Source organism: Sorex araneus, chromosome 9, assembly GCF_027595985.1.
Source record: "Sorex araneus isolate mSorAra2 chromosome 9, mSorAra2.pri, whole genome shotgun sequence".
NCBI lineage: Eukaryota > Metazoa > Chordata > Mammalia > Eulipotyphla > Soricidae > Sorex > Sorex araneus.
The window spans coordinates 44,414,510-44,431,989 of record NC_073310.1 but is presented as its reverse complement, the minus strand read 5'-3'; the positions used below and the strand labels follow the sequence as shown (position 1 = coordinate 44,431,989).

At 40.5% G+C, this 17,480-nt stretch overlaps 1 protein-coding gene and 1 non-coding gene across 3 annotated transcripts in view; both read right to left on the bottom strand.

Annotated features, from left to right (window-relative positions):
- Positions 1-17,480, bottom strand: part of WDR26 (WD repeat domain 26) — a 49,130-nt gene that overhangs the window by 7,379 nt on the left and 24,271 nt on the right. For both annotated transcript variants that reach the window (XM_055146679.1, XM_055146678.1), the window contains exons 8-13: positions 13,770-13,910; positions 10,818-10,937; positions 7,278-7,423; positions 6,920-6,998; positions 6,478-6,607; positions 521-706 (exon numbers count right to left, since the gene is read on the bottom strand). In XM_055146679.1, coding sequence (XP_055002654.1) covers positions 521-706; positions 6,478-6,607; positions 6,920-6,998; positions 7,278-7,423; positions 10,818-10,937; positions 13,770-13,910 — 802 coding nt within the window. The remainder of the gene's footprint in view (positions 1-520; positions 707-6,477; positions 6,608-6,919; positions 6,999-7,277; positions 7,424-10,817; positions 10,938-13,769; positions 13,911-17,480) is intronic.
- On the bottom strand, positions 15,442-15,581 carry LOC129399023 (small nucleolar RNA SNORA29). The gene has a single exon (XR_008626871.1). It is a non-coding gene; the product is annotated as a small nucleolar RNA SNORA29 (small nucleolar RNA).

Sequence of the window (17,480 nt, the reverse complement as noted above, 5' to 3'; positions counted from 1 at the left end):
GCTAGACATCCAGGTTAGCTCCCTTCTCTTTTTTGTCAGTGAAATGTAAATGGTGCTGACAGGAGCATCTAATCAACTCTACAGTCAGGATCATTATCAAGCTGTTCAGATTTTGTACACTGGATAGTTATGTATACAAATACTTATATAAAATACAATTTTATACTAGTGTATAAAATACAATTTTATACTAATGTATAAAATACTTCATGTATGATGAAGCAAGATTTTCCGTTAAGACTTTATTCTATTCTATATTAAGTTCTATTCTAGATAACTGGCAGTAAACCAGGTGGCATATTGCACAGCTTACTCTTCCCACTGCCTGCAAACAAATCAAAATTCATCACTGTATCTTAGATGACTTAAACTCCTGTGAATTGACACGGTGTACAACCTCTAAAGTATGGAGAAAAATTGTATCTTCACTTTATTCAAATACCGCTTAATAGTGCTGTGTTTTTTAATAAGCAGGGTAACGTTTCATTTGGAGAAATGAAGTGTTATGCAACGGTATTACCTTCAATATTCTGGTGGTCTATAAAAGGTGCTGGTCCCCATATTCTAACAGTGCCATCATCGGAGGCGCTGGCCATCATGGATGGGATCTGTGGGTTCCAGCTCACACAGTTCACTGTACGTGTGTGCCCCGTCAACTCCGCAATAGGCAGCTCACTACGTTTGTGCCAGATGTAAACCTTGTGATCTGAATAAAAGTAATTCACAGAAACAGTAAAAAACAAAAACAACTAATTTTACCATTTAATACACATACATATATGACATTATTAGAACTTATTACTGTATCATTGTCATCCCGTTGCTCATCGATTTGCTCAAGCGGGCACCAGTAACGTCTCCATTTCGAGACTCGTTGTTACTGTTTTCGCATATTGAACATGCCATGGGCTCTGCCATACGGGCAGGATACTTTCGGTAGCTTGTCAGGCTCTCTGAGAGGGGTGGAGGAATCAAACCCTAGGTCGGCCGAGTGCAAGGCAAATCGCTACCCGCTGTGCTATCACTCCAGCCCATTAGAACTTAAGGGGAGGACAAATATAACATAAATAAAACAGTATAAATAAAAAAAGCCATTTTTGCAAAAGTTGTATTATTGCCCATTACAGGTGATTAGCTCTCAAAAGTTCACCTACAATATTCCTTAATACATGATGAATAATCAATGTTCACAGTAATCTATGTTCAGTCAGATCTGTTTGAGGTAAATGAGTGTATGAAAAGATTGGGGAATGCTGATGACAAATGCAGGATAGGAAAAATTCTATGGAAGTATAAGGTGACAGAAAATAATGTATCCAGATTAAAAAATTATGAAAAATGACAGTTAAAACTCTTGAGTGCTTAAGTTATTCTATGTTTAATGAACTTTATGTATATTTATGAGGTGGCTACTAAGCTTATTTCCTGCCCCACTGATTTTTTCCTTTTTTTTTAAAAGAGGGTGAAGAGCTGGAATGATAGCACAGCGGGTAGGGCGTTTGCCTTGCACACGGGCAACCCGGGTTCAATTCCCAGCATCCCATATGGTCTCCCAGCACCGCCTGGCGTAATGCCTAAGTGCAGAGCCAAGAGTAACCCCTGTGCACTGCTGGGTGTGACCCAAAAAGAAAAAAATAAAAGAGGGTGAAGAGGGGCTGGAGAGATAGCACAGCCGTAGGGCGTTTGCCTTGCACGTGGCCAACCCTGGTTCGATTCCCAGCATCCCATACGGTCCCCTGAGCACCGCCAGGAGTAATTCCTGAGTGTACAGCCAGGAGTAACCCATGTGCATCGCTGGGTGTGACCCAAAAAGAAAAAAAAAAGGGGGGGGGGGGCAAGGAAATGGGCTGCACCTGGTTTCAGGGCTGTACTAACCCCTGTACTAACTTTCTCTACCCCTGCCCCACTTTTTAAATTCACTGTCACAGTATCATTGTCATCCCGTTGTTCATCCATTTGCTCAAGCAGGCACCAATAACGTCTCCATTGTGAGACTTGTTGCTGTTTTTGGCATATCAAACACACCACGGGGAGCTTGGGCTCTGTCGTGAGGGTGGGATATTCTCAGTAGCCTGCTGGGCTCTCCGAGAGTGACAGAGGAATCGAACCCAGGTCAGCTGAGTGCAAGGCAAATGCCCTTCCCGCTGTGCTATCGCTCCAATGTTGAACCTTTCAGTGGCACACTATCAAATGAGGAAACTTGAAAAATGGAAGTTACTAATAAACTTATGGTACAAGAAATCACCCTAGGGTCTGGACAGATTGTACAGTGGACAGGGCGACTGCTTTAACCTTACATGCGGTGAGCCAGGTTCTATTCCTAGCACCCATATGGTCCCTAGAGTTCACCAGGAATGACCCAAGTGCAGAGCCAGAAATAAGACCTTAGCACTTAATGGGTGAGGCCTAAAACCATTTTTTTTTAAAAGAGTTTGCATTTAAACATTTTGCATGTGAAACAAAATCCTTTTAAAAGGGACTTATTAAAGAACTGAATTTATCTTCCCTTACAAGGTAATTAACACCTTCCAAGTTCCTTGTTTAGCAATTTTAAATAACTTTCCCCCTGCTATAATTAAGGTACAAACATAAAAAGAGTGTATTTTCTGTAAACCAGGGAAGTCCACAAATAACAAAGATTATAGGCATGAAAAGCATGAACACAACTCAAAGCTGTCTGACTTTGGACAAAGATGCTTTTATAAACACCTATGCAAAGGTAGACAATGCTGAAGAGGTGAAACAAAACGAAGGCTCGAAGCAGTCTAGGTCAGAATCACTGACTTTATAAGGAAGTTCTACTTGCTCTAAGAGTTCAGGGAATCTAATGCTTAGACCCAGAGCTAGGTAGTTTTCTATATTGCCTGAAAAAGCTTCAATAATGGCACTAATTTTCTGGGGAAAGGTTTTTTCACCTGTTCTGTTATACTGGCTGGTGGGCAGACATTTGGTTCTGGGGCCACCGCCAGCAGTGCTCACAGCTTACTCCAGGCTCTGTGCTCAGGAATTGTTTAGGGGAACACAAGTGGTCCTGGGCACTGAACAGGGGTGGACTGTGCAAGTGCCTCGGCCCTGTACCATCTCTCCGGCTCACAAATACCTATCTTGAAATTAATCCTTGGACTATATTCCTTGTAAATGATGAAATACTATGGTCACCTTCAGATATATTACACTTACTCTGCCCAACTGATATTCTATTATTTCAGAACCATAAAATCTCCTAAAACAGGAGAACATTTACTCCTCTTTTTTGGATTACCTGGAATTCAGAGAACACAACTCTTAGTTATGCTTCATTACCAGCCCTAGACAGAATGTTATTTAGTTGCTTTATTCTTCAGGCTTAGTTGAATACCAGTTTAACACTTAAAAATATTTTGGCTTTTGGGCTGGAGCAATAGCACAGCGGGTAGGGCATTTGCCTTGCACGTGGCCCACCCAGGTTCGATTCCCAGCATCCCATATGGTCCCCTGAGCACCGCCAAGGGTGATTCCTGAGTGCAGAGCCAGGAGTAACCCCTGTGCTTCGCCAGGTGTGACCCAAGGGTGAAAAAAAATTTGCTTTACTAGGGATAAATGGAGCTGGAGTGATAGCAGAGCGGTTGGGCATTTGCCTTTCATGCGGCTGACCCGAGTTCGATTCCTCCGCCCCTCAGAGAGCCCGGCAAGCTACCGAGAATATCGAGCCCGCGAGGCAGAGCCTGGCAAGCTACCCGTGCATATTGCATATGCCCCAAACAGTAACAATGTCTCTCAATGAGAGACGTTACTGGTGCCCGCTCGAACAAATCGATGAGCAACGGGATGACAGTGACAGAAATAAATGGTAATCACATTTTAAATCTTTTCTATTTCATTTTTGTTTTTTGTTTTTTTCCTTTTGGGTCACACCGGTGATGCACAGGGGTTATTCCTGACTCATGCACTCAGGAATTGGTAATCACATTTTAAACACCTACGACACACGTAATATATAATCTGCCTCAGGGGATAGTGAGGCATAGTTAAGAGGGAGGGGGCTGAATAAATAGATTATCTATTTATTATTGATGAAAGACATCTTCAAGTAGGTGAAGTTAAAAAGCAAATGAGTCTTTATAAACAGACTGTATAATATAAATGAGTGGAGAATCTGAAAGAAGATGGCTGAGTAGGCAAAAAGGATTTTGTTTTTTTAAGCTTTCTGGTCATACCCAGCAATGGTCAGGGATTACTCCTGGCACTGTGCTCAGAAATTATTCCTGGCAGTGCTTGGGGGATCATACAAGGATGCCAGGGATCGTAAAAAGGCTCGGCCACATGCAAGGCAAATGTCCTCTCCACTGTACTCTCACTCCAGCCCCACAAAAAGGATTTTTTTTTTTGACTGCAAAGCAGTAGTTTCACAACTGTTACTCAGCAACCACTCTTTTTCAATCTCATGTTAAGTAGGTTTTTCTTGGCTACGGAAAAAAATAGATAAATCCTAACACTTCGATATTAAAATCTAAATTCTTAAATGCTTCTTTGACCTAATTCTCCCCCCCAACATTTTTGTTTTTTTTGCCCACACCTGGTGATGGTCGGGGGACGATATGGGATGGTGGGGATCAAATGCAGTTTGGTCAAGTGCAAGGCAAATGCTCTCCCCACTGTACTCTCTTCCAAGCCCTTGTCCTAATTTATAAATATACTTTACAAACACAGAAAAACTCAAGTGTTATTTTGTAATTCTATTTTTTTTTTTTGGCGTCATACCCGGCGATGCTCAGGGGTTACTTCTGGCTCTGCACTCAGGAATTATCCCTGGCGGTGCTCAGGGGACCATATGGGATGCTGGGAATTGAACCCGGGTTGGGTACGTGCAAGGCAAACGCCCTACCCGCCCTACCCGCTGTGCTATCGCTCCAGCCCCTGTAATTCTATTTATTCAGATCAGATAGTGTTCAAGGGAGAACAGGGGCTTGAGGAGCAAGCCTAAATGTTTTTTAAAGTGATTTAATTCAGTACAGTTAGAATCAGTAAATTTAGTGGGTACTTAACACTATGCTGAGGGGCCAGGGAGCGAGCTCAAAGTGCTACAGTGCATGTTTGCATGCAGGACCCCTGGTTCCTTCAACACTGCCCAGGGAACCCCTCGAGCACTGAGCTGGAAGTAGTTCCCAAATCAAACACAAAGTGCTGGATGGAAATTTGCCACAATTGCTGCTCTTTGCTCTGGTATCTTAAAGTGCTGGGAGGTCCAGGGGTCCTACCAGGAATTCTTGGCAAATGGAGCATGTAGTTCAATGCAAAGGGCTGAGGTCACTGTAATGTCTGGGCTAAGAAGCTGAGGACCCTTGGGCCACCTGGACAGGGATTGGGGGCCTCCAGAGCTGCCCTTGACAAAGCTCAGGGGACAAGGAATCAAATCCAAGTCGGCCAGGTGCAATATAGACACGTGCTCCAAGGGCTGTGCAACTACCTGTCCCTTGAACATTTTTTTTTTCTTTTTGGGTCACACCAGGTGACGCTCAGGGGTTACTCCTGATCTCTGCACTCGAATTACTCCTGGTGGTGCTCAGGGGACCATACGGGATGCTGGGAATTGAACCTGGGTTGGCTGCATTCAAGGCAAACACCCTACCTGCTGTGCTATCACTCCAACCTCCCCCCTGCCCCCCCCCAGCATCTTAAGTCTTTTTAAAAATTTATTTATTTTTTTTTGCTTTTTGGGTCACACCCGGTGATGCACAGGGGTCACTCCTGCACTCAGGAACCACCCCGTCGGTGCTCAGGGGGCCATATGGGATGCTGGGAATCGAACCAGGGTTGGCCGAGTGCAAGGCAAATGCCCTACCAGCTGTGCTATCACTCCAGCCCCCCAACATCTTAAGTCTTAAATTAGACCAACATGCTGGTTGGACTACGGATGTTAGGAAAGTAAGTTTATTTGAAATGCAGTAGAGACAATTCTATAACGTCAGTTTTTTTGTATCAATAAAAAAATGACTACATTCAATCACTCTTTGCACATTAAGGAAATTCTAAAAACACAAGTATAGTCAGTTATATCCATATGGAGGTAAAACATAATTAACCTTAACTTTTTAGCTATTACTAACCTCTGAAAACCATCAGACTCATGAAAAAGAAGATTAACATATTTAAGATATATATATTTTTTTGCAGGGGGAGATACACACATGGCTCTAGGCTTGGGGTCCCTCTTAAGGTGCTGAGGAACCAGGCAGCACAGGGCACTTGGGCCTCCAACATGCAGAGCAGGTGCTTCGAACTCTGATTTATCCCTCAAGCACCGTATCTTCTATTTGATATATGTTGTATAACAAACACTTTCACAAGGCCAGAACAGGAACTAATTATTTATTAATACTCTACAGGAAACAATTTAAAATCTAACATTTTGAATTTGCTTGGAGATATAGGACTACCTTCACAAATTGAAAGAATTAACGAACCCATCATGTGAACTGAGTGAGACAAACTATTTACCTTCACTGCCACTAGCGATGAAGTCTTCATTATGGCCTCCAAAACATGAATGAATTGTATAAAACCCTTGTGTAACACCTTGATACTTTCTTACTAAAACTCTGTCTTGCAAGTCCCATAAATGAACTCCCTGCAAATAAGAACATAGGCATTTCTTTTTAAACTTCAATTCCAGAAAAATACAAAATTATCCTGACAATTCTATTTGCCTATGAACATTTTTATATTTGATTTATGTCAAATAACAAAGCTCTAGTTCATTTGTGATTGATTATATATACAATAGAACATGCAATAAATTTAAGAATTAGCAGAAATATTTGCATGTATATGTATATATACATATACATATATACACAAAAATATACAATTTTTAAACTACATTTTTCTGAGATACACAATTTAAACTGTATTTTTCTGAGAATTATATTACTAGACTTACCTGAGTTGCTACATTTAACAAAGCTAATCGGCCATTCTTTGAAATAGTAAAAGACATTATGGGATGATCTTCTTGTACTCTGTAAAGAGAAATTAAATGGCTAAAAATCAAGCTACTAAGAATAAAAAATATCATTCAATGATATAATAGAAAACGTGAGTTTAAATACTACAATTTTGTCTGCAAACACTATTATGCACTGTATTTTAAGCACCACACTGCACCACACAGCCAATTTACTATACAGTCAAACCAAAATCAAACTCTAAAACACAATAAAAACTTTTCTGCTGAAATAGACTGCACATTTTACTATACAGTGGATAATTGTTATATAATGGATAAAAAATATAGTTACATGTTCCTATCTGTAAGGTCCTCGAAGTTATATCCCCGAATGCGCTGGTGTGTATCTGATGCCAGAACAGTCTTCCCGTCACTCAAGCACCAAAGGCATTGCACTCTCACTCCTTCCCAGGAGTCAAGGAGATTACCGTCTAAATCCTGAGCAGGAGAAAATCACTACTTAACTTCACAGCTGAACAGTGTTCAGGAAACAAAGAACCAAAAGATTCTCTTAGCAAAATCTTTTTTTTTTTTTTTGCTTTTTGGGTCACACCTGGCGATGCACAAAGGTCACTCCTGGCTCTGCACTCAGGAATTACCCCTGGCGGTGCTCAGGGGACCATATGGGATGCTGGGAATCGAACCCGGGTCGGCCGCGTGCAAGGCAAACGCCCTACCCGCTGTGCTATCACTCCAGCCCGCAAAATCTTTTTTTTAAAAAAAAATCTCTGTACTTTCCTAAGACAGATTCCAACTGTTTCCTAAGTACTTTCAATTAGGAAAACATGAATAAAGAGCAAATTTTATTAAATAATATCTAAAGGGGAAGGTAAAGAGCTTCTGAAAATTCAGCTTCCTTTAATAACCTTCATGGATTCTCAAAGGTTTTACTATTAGAAGATTAAAATACATATAGTCTTCAGAGGTTATCATATTAAAATAGCGAAAGCATTAATTACAGCTTTTTAGACTGTAGGTGTTCGCTATAAATTTTATTAGTTTATTTTTGGTTAGAGGGCCACTAGTGGTGGTAAGGAATCATACAGTGCCAGGAGCTGAACTCAGGATAGCCTGTACTCCAGCCCTTGGAGGCAGCCCCCGCCCTTCTCTTACGTGTTTTAAAGCACTTTATAGGGGTCAGAGTGACAGTACAGTGGATAGGACACTTGCCTTGCATGTGGCCGACCTAAATTTGATTCCCAGCATCCCAAATGGTGCCCTGAGCCCTGACAAGAGTGACCCGAGTGCAGGGCCACAAGTAACCCTGAGCTCAGCCTGAGTGTAGCCCAAAAACAAACAAGCAAAAAACTACTTTAAATTTGTAACTTGCTCTTAGGATCATTATCTCTGAGAACTCAAAGCTCTGAAAGGACTCCCCTTCCCATCCTGCAAATAAATAGGGGACTACAAGACCTGCATCCTGGTGTTTAAACTGCATGGGATGGGAAAACAAGCAGATATATTGGTGATCATTTTGTAGCCAGCAAATCACTTAGATAATAGGACACCCATCTCCATGAGTTTCCCATCCAATTTTATGAGAGAAAAGCTTACTTGTCTTGGCTACACTAAGTGTTTTCTTTCTGGTTTTTGGGTCATACCCAGAGGTGCCGGTGTGAGTGGAAAGGCAGGGGTCCTGGCAATCCTCTAGAACCAGGCTGTGCGGGATCACACCCTCCTCATGCAAAGCACGTGCCCTAGCCCTCTGAATATCTCCTTGCCTCCTACATAAGTTTTCATGATACATAATCTTTAGCTACACTAAGCGACTTGGTAAAATTTTAGCCTTGAAAATAAATCTAGGAGGCTGGGGATACAGTTCAATGGGATAAAGTACTTGCTCTGTATGCAAGAAACCTGGCATTCTAGTACTTAATGGTATCCTGAATACCATGTCGAGTGACCCCCTACCCCGCCAAACACTGGGCTGGGAGTAGCCTTCATGCATTTTAGGTATGGCCCCCAAATAAAACCAAAACAAACAAAAAAATCTGGTGGCTGGGATGTGGTTTGGGGGTGGGGGTAGGGGGGTAAAGCACATACTCTGCAAACACAAGAGAGCTTCAATCTCTAGCACCATAAAGAAAAACTGAGGGGAAAAATATGAAAGTGCTTATGGGTGCTATGAGGGAGAATCTAGACAGACAGTAAAAACTGCATTCCTATCACTTTCTACATGTTATCCCAAAATCTAAAGATTAGCAGAGCAGGCACTGATGAAATAAAGATTGAAAAGTTTTCTGGTAGTATTCTTCATCACTATTACTACTCAAATATTTAAGATAATTTCAGAAAATTCAGTATTTCTTAAAATATAAAAATTCAAGGGGTTAAAAAATACAATAGAGGGGCTGGAGCGATAGCACAGCGGGTAGGGCGTTTGCCTTGCACACGGACGACCCGGGTTCGATTCCCAGCATCCCATATGGTCCCCCGAGCACCACGAGGAGTAATTCCTGAGTGCATGAGCCAGGAGTAACCCCTGTGCATCGCCGGGTGTGACCCAAAAAGCAAAAAAAAAATTAAAATAAAATACAATAGAAATTAAACATTAAAAATCTAATGGGGGTGGGGGGGGCGCAGAGAGAAAGTACAGAGGGAAGGGCACTTGCCTTGCACAAGGCAGACCCAGGTTTGATCCCCAGCATGCCATATGGTCTCCTGAGCCCTGCCAGGAGCAATCCCTGTGTGCACAGCCAGGAGTAAGCCCTGAGCAGAGCAGGGTATGGCCCCAAAATGAAAAAAACCAAAACACTGTCCAAAAGCAGAGAGAGAATAAGATGATGCCTGCCACAGAGGCAGGAGGTCAGATGGGGTGGGGTGGGGATGGCGAGAGGGACACTGGGTGGTGGTGGTCCATTGGTGGTGGATAATGCGCACTGGTAGAGCGATGGGTGTTCAATTATTGTATGATTGAAACTTAATCATGAAAACTTTGTAACTATCTCATGGTGATTCAATGAAACAAACAAAAAACCCACTCATTTTGTATACATTAGGAAACTGTTTAAAACAAAAATGGGACAGAGAGCTTAATGGGCTGGGGTTTGCACTTCAGAAGCCTGGGTTCCATCTTGGCAGTGCATGGTCCTCCAGCACAGCCAGAAGTGAATCCCAAGCACCAAGCCAAGTCCTGCTGTCCTAACAAGTGTAGCAATGTTTTAAGACGTCTAAATCCAAAGCCTATGCTCTGCACAAACCTTCAAAATAGTTTGTTTTGTATTGGGGCCATACCCGGCAAAGCTCAGGGGTTACTCCTGGCTCTGCACTCAGGAATCACTCCTGGTGATGCTGGGAGACCATAAGGGACGCTGGGCATTAAAGCTGGGCTGGCCTGGGAAAGCAAGCACTCTACCCACTGTGCCATCTCTCCAGCCTCACATTCAAAATGGTTCCTATATCTTTCTTTAATTTAAAAAAATAAAATTTTTTGGGTTTGTTTTTGAGTCACACCCAGCTGTGCTTAGATGTTATTTTGGCTCCGTGCTCAGGAATTTTTCCTGGCAGTAATTCTGGGGACCATATGGGATGCTGGTGATTGAACCCAGGCCGGCTGTGTGCAAGGCAAATGCCCTACCCACTATACTATTGTTCTGGCTCCTCAACAAATTACTTTTTCCATCCCTTCACCAGTGTATACTTCCCCACCACCAAAAAGTGTAAAAACCCTACAGTTTTGTGCAAAATAATGTTCTATTGGGAAGTTCTACTTTTTTTTTTTACTTAAACAGAATGGTAGTTATATATTTCATAAAAGGTATGAAAGTAAATTTAAAACCACATTTGCTTTTAAGAACAAGCAGGCACTGGAAAAGGAGCATTAAATACTCACACACTGATAGAACTGCCCACGCTGACCGCCAGTCACAAAGCGTTTCCCGTCTGGGTTCCAAGCCACACTCGTTAAACTATCTTCATGAGACTGGCTCATTTTTGTCCTTAGCTCTCCCGTCTACAAAAAAAAAAAAAAATAGAATAGCAGATAAGACTTAAAGATACCTCTCTAGAGGGAATATGTGAACAAAACAAACGAAACAAAAATAATTGGTATACTGGTTAGTCTGGTATTTCTACAAGGAGAATGATTTGCTTTAATAGATCTAGCAATAAAGGATTATAGGATTCAGAAGAAATATTAAGTACTTGAGCAATGCTTGGCATACATAACCTAATGAACAGATATAAAACAAACTCAAATCAAATTCACAAAAACGAACATGTACAGTCTACATAAAAGTCCCGTACTATAAACTTATTCCTTCTGAGGTGCCATGCCCTTAAATTAAGCAAAGGATGTAGACAATTTAAATAGGTTAAATTTCATATTCAAGATGCTCAAAATAGAGTAGGGAAGAAAAATGAAAATTATTTTTCTTATATATAGCTTTGTCAACAAAGAAGTATGAAAATGTAGAAGAGGAACTTTTGTCCTGTTTAGCAGGACATTCTAAAAAGCATTTGCAACTAAGACTATTCAGTGCTATAACCCTCATAGAGATGCCTGTGATTTTTTTTCCCTAAGTCATCCAACTTAGAATATAGACACCTACCATTTAATCTAGTCTTGATTCCACTTTGTTCATGTATTAGAAACTGGATCTGAGAGATAATAGTTGCCCTTGATATAATAAAAAGTACATGGGCATAATTTTCCTGTGAGAAATGGGTAATCAAAAGTTAAAAAAAAAAAAGAGTGAAAAACAAAGTGCATGGTCAGGAAATGGGGCCAAATAATAAAAGCAAAGAGGGCATAAAAATAGAAAACCAGATGTCTCTTTAACACTGGGGGAAAAAAATCAGCAATTTTAATCCTTCCCATAGTTGCTTTCTTTTAGGGTTACTTGATAGTAGCAGTTAAAGTGTAGAAATATAAACACACAAGTAGCAGTTAAGTCCCTGGTATTTTCTACTCATAAGTATGTTAAAACAGTAAGTTCTGAAGGCAGATATGCCCTTCGTTCTGTCATGCTCAGGATATTTGAGTATATGAGACTGGTAATTAATAAACTTTCTACCTAAAAATATAAAGGGACCATTTGAAAACTAAGAGCTCTTTTACAACCAGTCTAGAAAGTAATAAATAATAAAATATTTAAACTGGAATGTAGCTGAACTTCAGAGATTCAAAATTGTTTCAAAGGAGGACTATACAAACATCACAAGGATTTCTATTAAGCAATTATGATTATAGACTGTTTCCCACTAAGAAGAAAAAGCTTTTATGGAACAAAGGAATTTTGTTTTTTAGCTCAGACTCACCTGAAGCAGGGTGTTCTCTATGCTATCTTTAGTATTTCTCTATAGAGAAAGAGCTATCATATCCTATTGCATGCTTTGCTGCCCCTTTGAACTCACTCAATCACAAATATTAACACTGGTTATACTAATTAAACCTTGATCTGAGAAAAATGGCATAAATCACATATCAGAACAGTATTAAAAAAATGATGAAATGTGTATTACTAAGATTACTTAACTGTATTTAGCTATATTGGAAGAACATCAATATAGCTAACCTTTTTAAAAGAAATAGTACTTATGTAGGAGTAACTGTCATTTAATTTTCTGTGAAATATTTGGATATAGATAAATATTAGGTATATATGAATATTTGTAGGCAAATATTTACACACAAAATATAACAAAATGCTATCTGTATAATTTAGGGTTGTAAGTATAGAGGTCATCATTTTATCTTTCATTTCAAAATTTTAACAAAACTCTGGGGTTGAAACCTAAACAAATGACTTAGCAGTAGAAAAGCTTCCTCTTATAGACAGCAGAATCAGAGCTACAATACATAATTCTTCAGGCATATGTTAGTCATTATGTTCTCTATGCTATCTTTAGTATTTATTTCTAGGGAGCATTATCTGCACTCGGTAAAAACCAACTTACATGTAAGTCCCGAGACTCAAACCTGACCCCCATTAAATGCACACTTATCTTAAAGTATAGCCTGAAAAATTCTTTTCCTAAGGGTGCTAAAATATAAGAAATACAATCAACTTAAAGAATTTAATTTTTTTGAATTATAACTTTATCACTTTCTATATGGTATCTAGTATCCATTATGTGGATAATGTAGTAAACGCAATGCTAAGTCTTTTCTAAAATGTAGCCCTGGATAAATATAAGTGTGAACTTAGAAATAATAATAAAGCTCTTAATAAGTACTAGAAACACCATTTACTAAAACTAAGCTAGGTAAGAATATTAAATATAGCAAGGAGATTGTGAGATTGTCCTTAGAACAGAAAGTTGGATTAATAGCCATGTTTTCATACCTGAAATGAACAATTTTTTCTTTTTTGCTTTTTGAGTCACACCTGGCGATGCTCAGGGGTTACTCCTGCCTCTACACTATGAATCACACCCGGCAGTACTTGGGGGACCATATGTGATGCCAGAGATAGACCTCGGGCTGGCCGCATGCAAGGCAAACGCCCTTCCCGCTGTACTATCTCTCTGGCCCCAATAAACAATTTTGTAATTGTAAAACTATAAAACCTATTCTGCCATATAAAGTACCACAGCAAATAATATGAATTTTACATAAGTACAACATTCCTGAAAATACTTTTGTATCATTCTTTCAAAAACTCATGTTCAAATATAATATTAAACATAGTGGTATTGATAGCTGGGATCTTTTAAAAAATCATCTTACAAAAAACAGATTAGGTAATTTATGTAGGTATTCTCTGTTCTATGGCCCACAAGTTTTTACAATTATCCATGTAGTACTTAAAAGTTTTATAAATCAAAGATGAAACTTGCTCACTTGTACATTCCAAAGCCAAAGCTCAGAGCAGTCATCTGGGCCGCAAGCAACAAGATAGTTGTCATCTGGACTCCAAGCAATGTACGAAACGCCATAAGCATGTCCTTCTAATGTCTTAAGCAGTTTTAGTAGGTGTGTATCCTAAGGAGGAAAAAGACAATTCTGTTATCTTTGATACTTGGAATGCATTGCCTTTTTGCATAGTAATTTAAGAATTTAAGTAAATGCAAAGATGTTCTTTGATAATAAAATCTGAGGTAGGTCTTGTATTTCATCAATTCTTTAACCCCTACCTGAAGCTTTTTTTTTTTCTTTTTGGGTCACACCCGGCGATGCACAGGGGTCACTCCTGGCTAATGCACTCAGGAATAACCCATGGCGGTGCTTAGGGGACCATATGGGATGCTGGAATTCGAACCCGGGTCAGCCACGTGCAAGGCAAACGCCCTATCTGCTGTGCTATCACTCCGGTCCCCTGAAAGTTTAAGGTGTTTAATAAACACATTCCTTTTTCTCGGTTTTTGGGCCATATCTGGTTGTGCTCAAGGTTTACTACTGGCTCAGAGATAATTTCTGGTGGGCTTGGGGGACATATGGAGTACTGAGGGTTGAACCTGAGTCAGTCATGTAGAAGGCAAACCATCTCTCTGGTCCATAAACTCATTCTTGCTCCAATAGCTACTATACATTGTATGCTAGATGAGGAACTCATTATACCCCTTCTACCCCCACCCCCCAGAGACCTTTCAAAAGAGATTAACTTGGAAACCTCCCAAAGAGACTGAAATGGTCTAATAAGAGATATTTCTCACTGATTTTTAATTTTTTAAAATTTTTGTGGTGTTGGAGATATAACCCAGGGCCTCTTACATGACACATATGGCACTCTATCTGTAAGCACATCCCTGACCTCTTGAAATAGTTTTATTGAGGTACAACTTTCATCTTATAAAATACACCTTTTATGGTAGGGAAAGGGAGTCAGGTCATGCATTACATGTATGGGGCAAAAAAAATCCTTCAGAAGGATTTAATGGTTCTTATATATTCACAAAGCTATACAACCATCATTACTATCCAATTTTACAACTTTCTTCAGTACAAAAAGAAATCCCACATCATAACCAACTATTCTTCTAATTCCCTTGATACTGCTATTTTCTCTATGAACTGGCAAAACATTTCATTAAAAATGGGATCACCTAACATCTTTCATCATTTCTTTCATCTTGTGTTTTTTTCCCATCTTGTGTTTAAACTGAACCACCCTGACAGTTAAAAAAAATTGATCATGATTGGGTTTCAGTCATACAATGTTCCAAAACCTGTCCCTTCACCAGTGTACATTTCCCACCACCAATGTCCCCAAGTTTCCCTTCTGCCACTCCCCAAACCCCAGCCTGCCTCTATGGCAGGTACTTTTCTCCTTTCTCTCTTTCCTTTTGGGCATTACGGATTGTGATACAGGTACTGAAAGGTTAACATGTTTGTCCCTTTACTTCCAGCGTTCAGTTCTTGAATGCTGATTTCCATTATCTTTGTCAAGACTGGTCCATTCTCTATCCTGTAACTTCACTCCCCCACGCCAACCACTTGTTGCAAGCTTCCAACCATGGACCAGTCCTCTGGCCCGTTTCTATTTTCCTTGGGTATTAGTCTCATACTATGTCTTCTTTTTCTGTCCAGCCGTTTCATATAGGAGGAGGACACAGAGAAATCCTCCCCCTTCAGATCCCGGCAGTTTCACTTTATCCCATAAACATAGCCACTAAAATCTATCAGTAGGAGAAAATGTGGTAGTCAAATGGGAAAAATAATGTTTTCTTATATCCCATAAATGTGTGCAATCATTATCTGTTCCTCTCCTTTTCTCATTTCACTTAGCAAGATACTCTCCATATCCATCTATTTATAAGCAAATTTCATGACTTCATTTTTCCTGGAGCTTGCATCATCTCATGTTTTTATTCTTATTTATTTTTTAATTTTTGGGTCACAGCCAGCGATGCTCAGGGGTTACTCTTGGTTCTGCACTCAGGAATTACTCATGGCAATGTTCGGGAGACCACATGGGATGCCAGGAATTGAACCCAGGTTGGCTGCATGCAAGGTGAATGCCCCAGTCGCTGTACTATTGCTCCAGCCCATCATCTCATATTTTTAGTGCTGATCTACGTTGTAGAAATTATCAGTATTTCATTCCTTAATAGTTCACTTTATGGATATACTGTGTTTGTTAACTCACTCATCAGCTGATAAACATGTATTGTTTCCGCTTTTTGACTGTTATACATAATGCCATTATAGCTATTAGGAGTTTTTGGTAGACATTTTTCATTTGTTTTGGGGCCACATCTGTTGAAAACCTCAGGTATGCAGGTTTTGTGACATAAATCTCCAAACTCTCAAAATTGGGGATGGTCGACTTTTCTCCATCTCTGTTTCGGGAGCCTGGCAATCATGCCCATGAACTGCCTCAGGTGCCATAGAGGCTTATTAACCGGCTATGATCCAAAGACTCAAATCAATTTCGAAAGACATCAACAAGCTGCAGAGATGCTTCCAGACCCAAAAGTTTCCATCCAGTTTAAAATTTAACTCGGGGGGCTGGAGCGACAGCACAGTGGGCAGGGCGTTTGCCTTGCACGTGGCTGACCAGGTTCGATTCCCAGCACCCCATATGGTCCCCCGAGCACTGCCAAGAGTAGTTCCTGAGTGCATGAGCCAGGAGTAACCCATGAGCATCGCTGTATCATCCCACTCAAGATTTTAGAATTCCTGGAGCATTCTGACATCTCAAACTCTACACCACTGATATGCCAGGACTAGCATACCACACTGGATAGGATGCAAAGTAGAAGGCAACCAATCTCGATTAATATTAACACACAAGGCTTAGCCTGTAACAACACATTAGTAATCTCTTCTACAAGTGTTTAATGGCTCCTGGGTGAGAGGCAACAATCCTCACTTTCTTCTTCTTCTTCTTTTTTTTTTTTGGTTCTTGGGTCACACCCGGCGATGCACAGGGGTTACTCCTGGCTCTTCACTCAGGAATTACCCCTGGCATTGCTCAGGGGACCATATGGGATGCTGGGATTAGAACCCGGGTCGGCCTCATGCAAGGCAAACACCCTACCCGCTGTGCTATCGCTCCAGCCCCCTCACTTTCTTCTAAGGAAACTTTTTTGATCATTTTTAGCGAATTATTCAAAACAAGCAATACAATAAATTATTTAGGACCTGCTACTGGAGTAGGCTTGAGTGGTGGTTGGGAAAATTGGAAATAATGGTGATGGGAAGGTGTAATGGTGGTGGGACTGGTGTTGGAATAATGAATATCATAAATCATTGTGAACAACTTTATAAAAATAAAAGGAAAAAAAATAAAATGGGCTTGGAACCAGGGCTGGAGCAGTAGAGCAGGTAGGGTGCTTGCCTTGCAAACTGCCAACCTGAGTTCAATCCCTGGCATCCCTGAGCTCTGACAAGAGTAATTATTTTTTTTTCTTTTTGGTTCACACCCAGCGATGCACAGGGGTTACTCCTGGCTCATGCACTCAGGAAATATTCCTGGCAGTGCTCAGGGGACAATATGGGATGCTGGGAATCGAACCGGGGTTGGCCGTGTGCAAGGTAAATGCCCTACCCGCTGTGCTATCGCTCCAGCCCCAGCAGTAATTCTTGAGTGCAGAGCCAGGAGTAATCCCT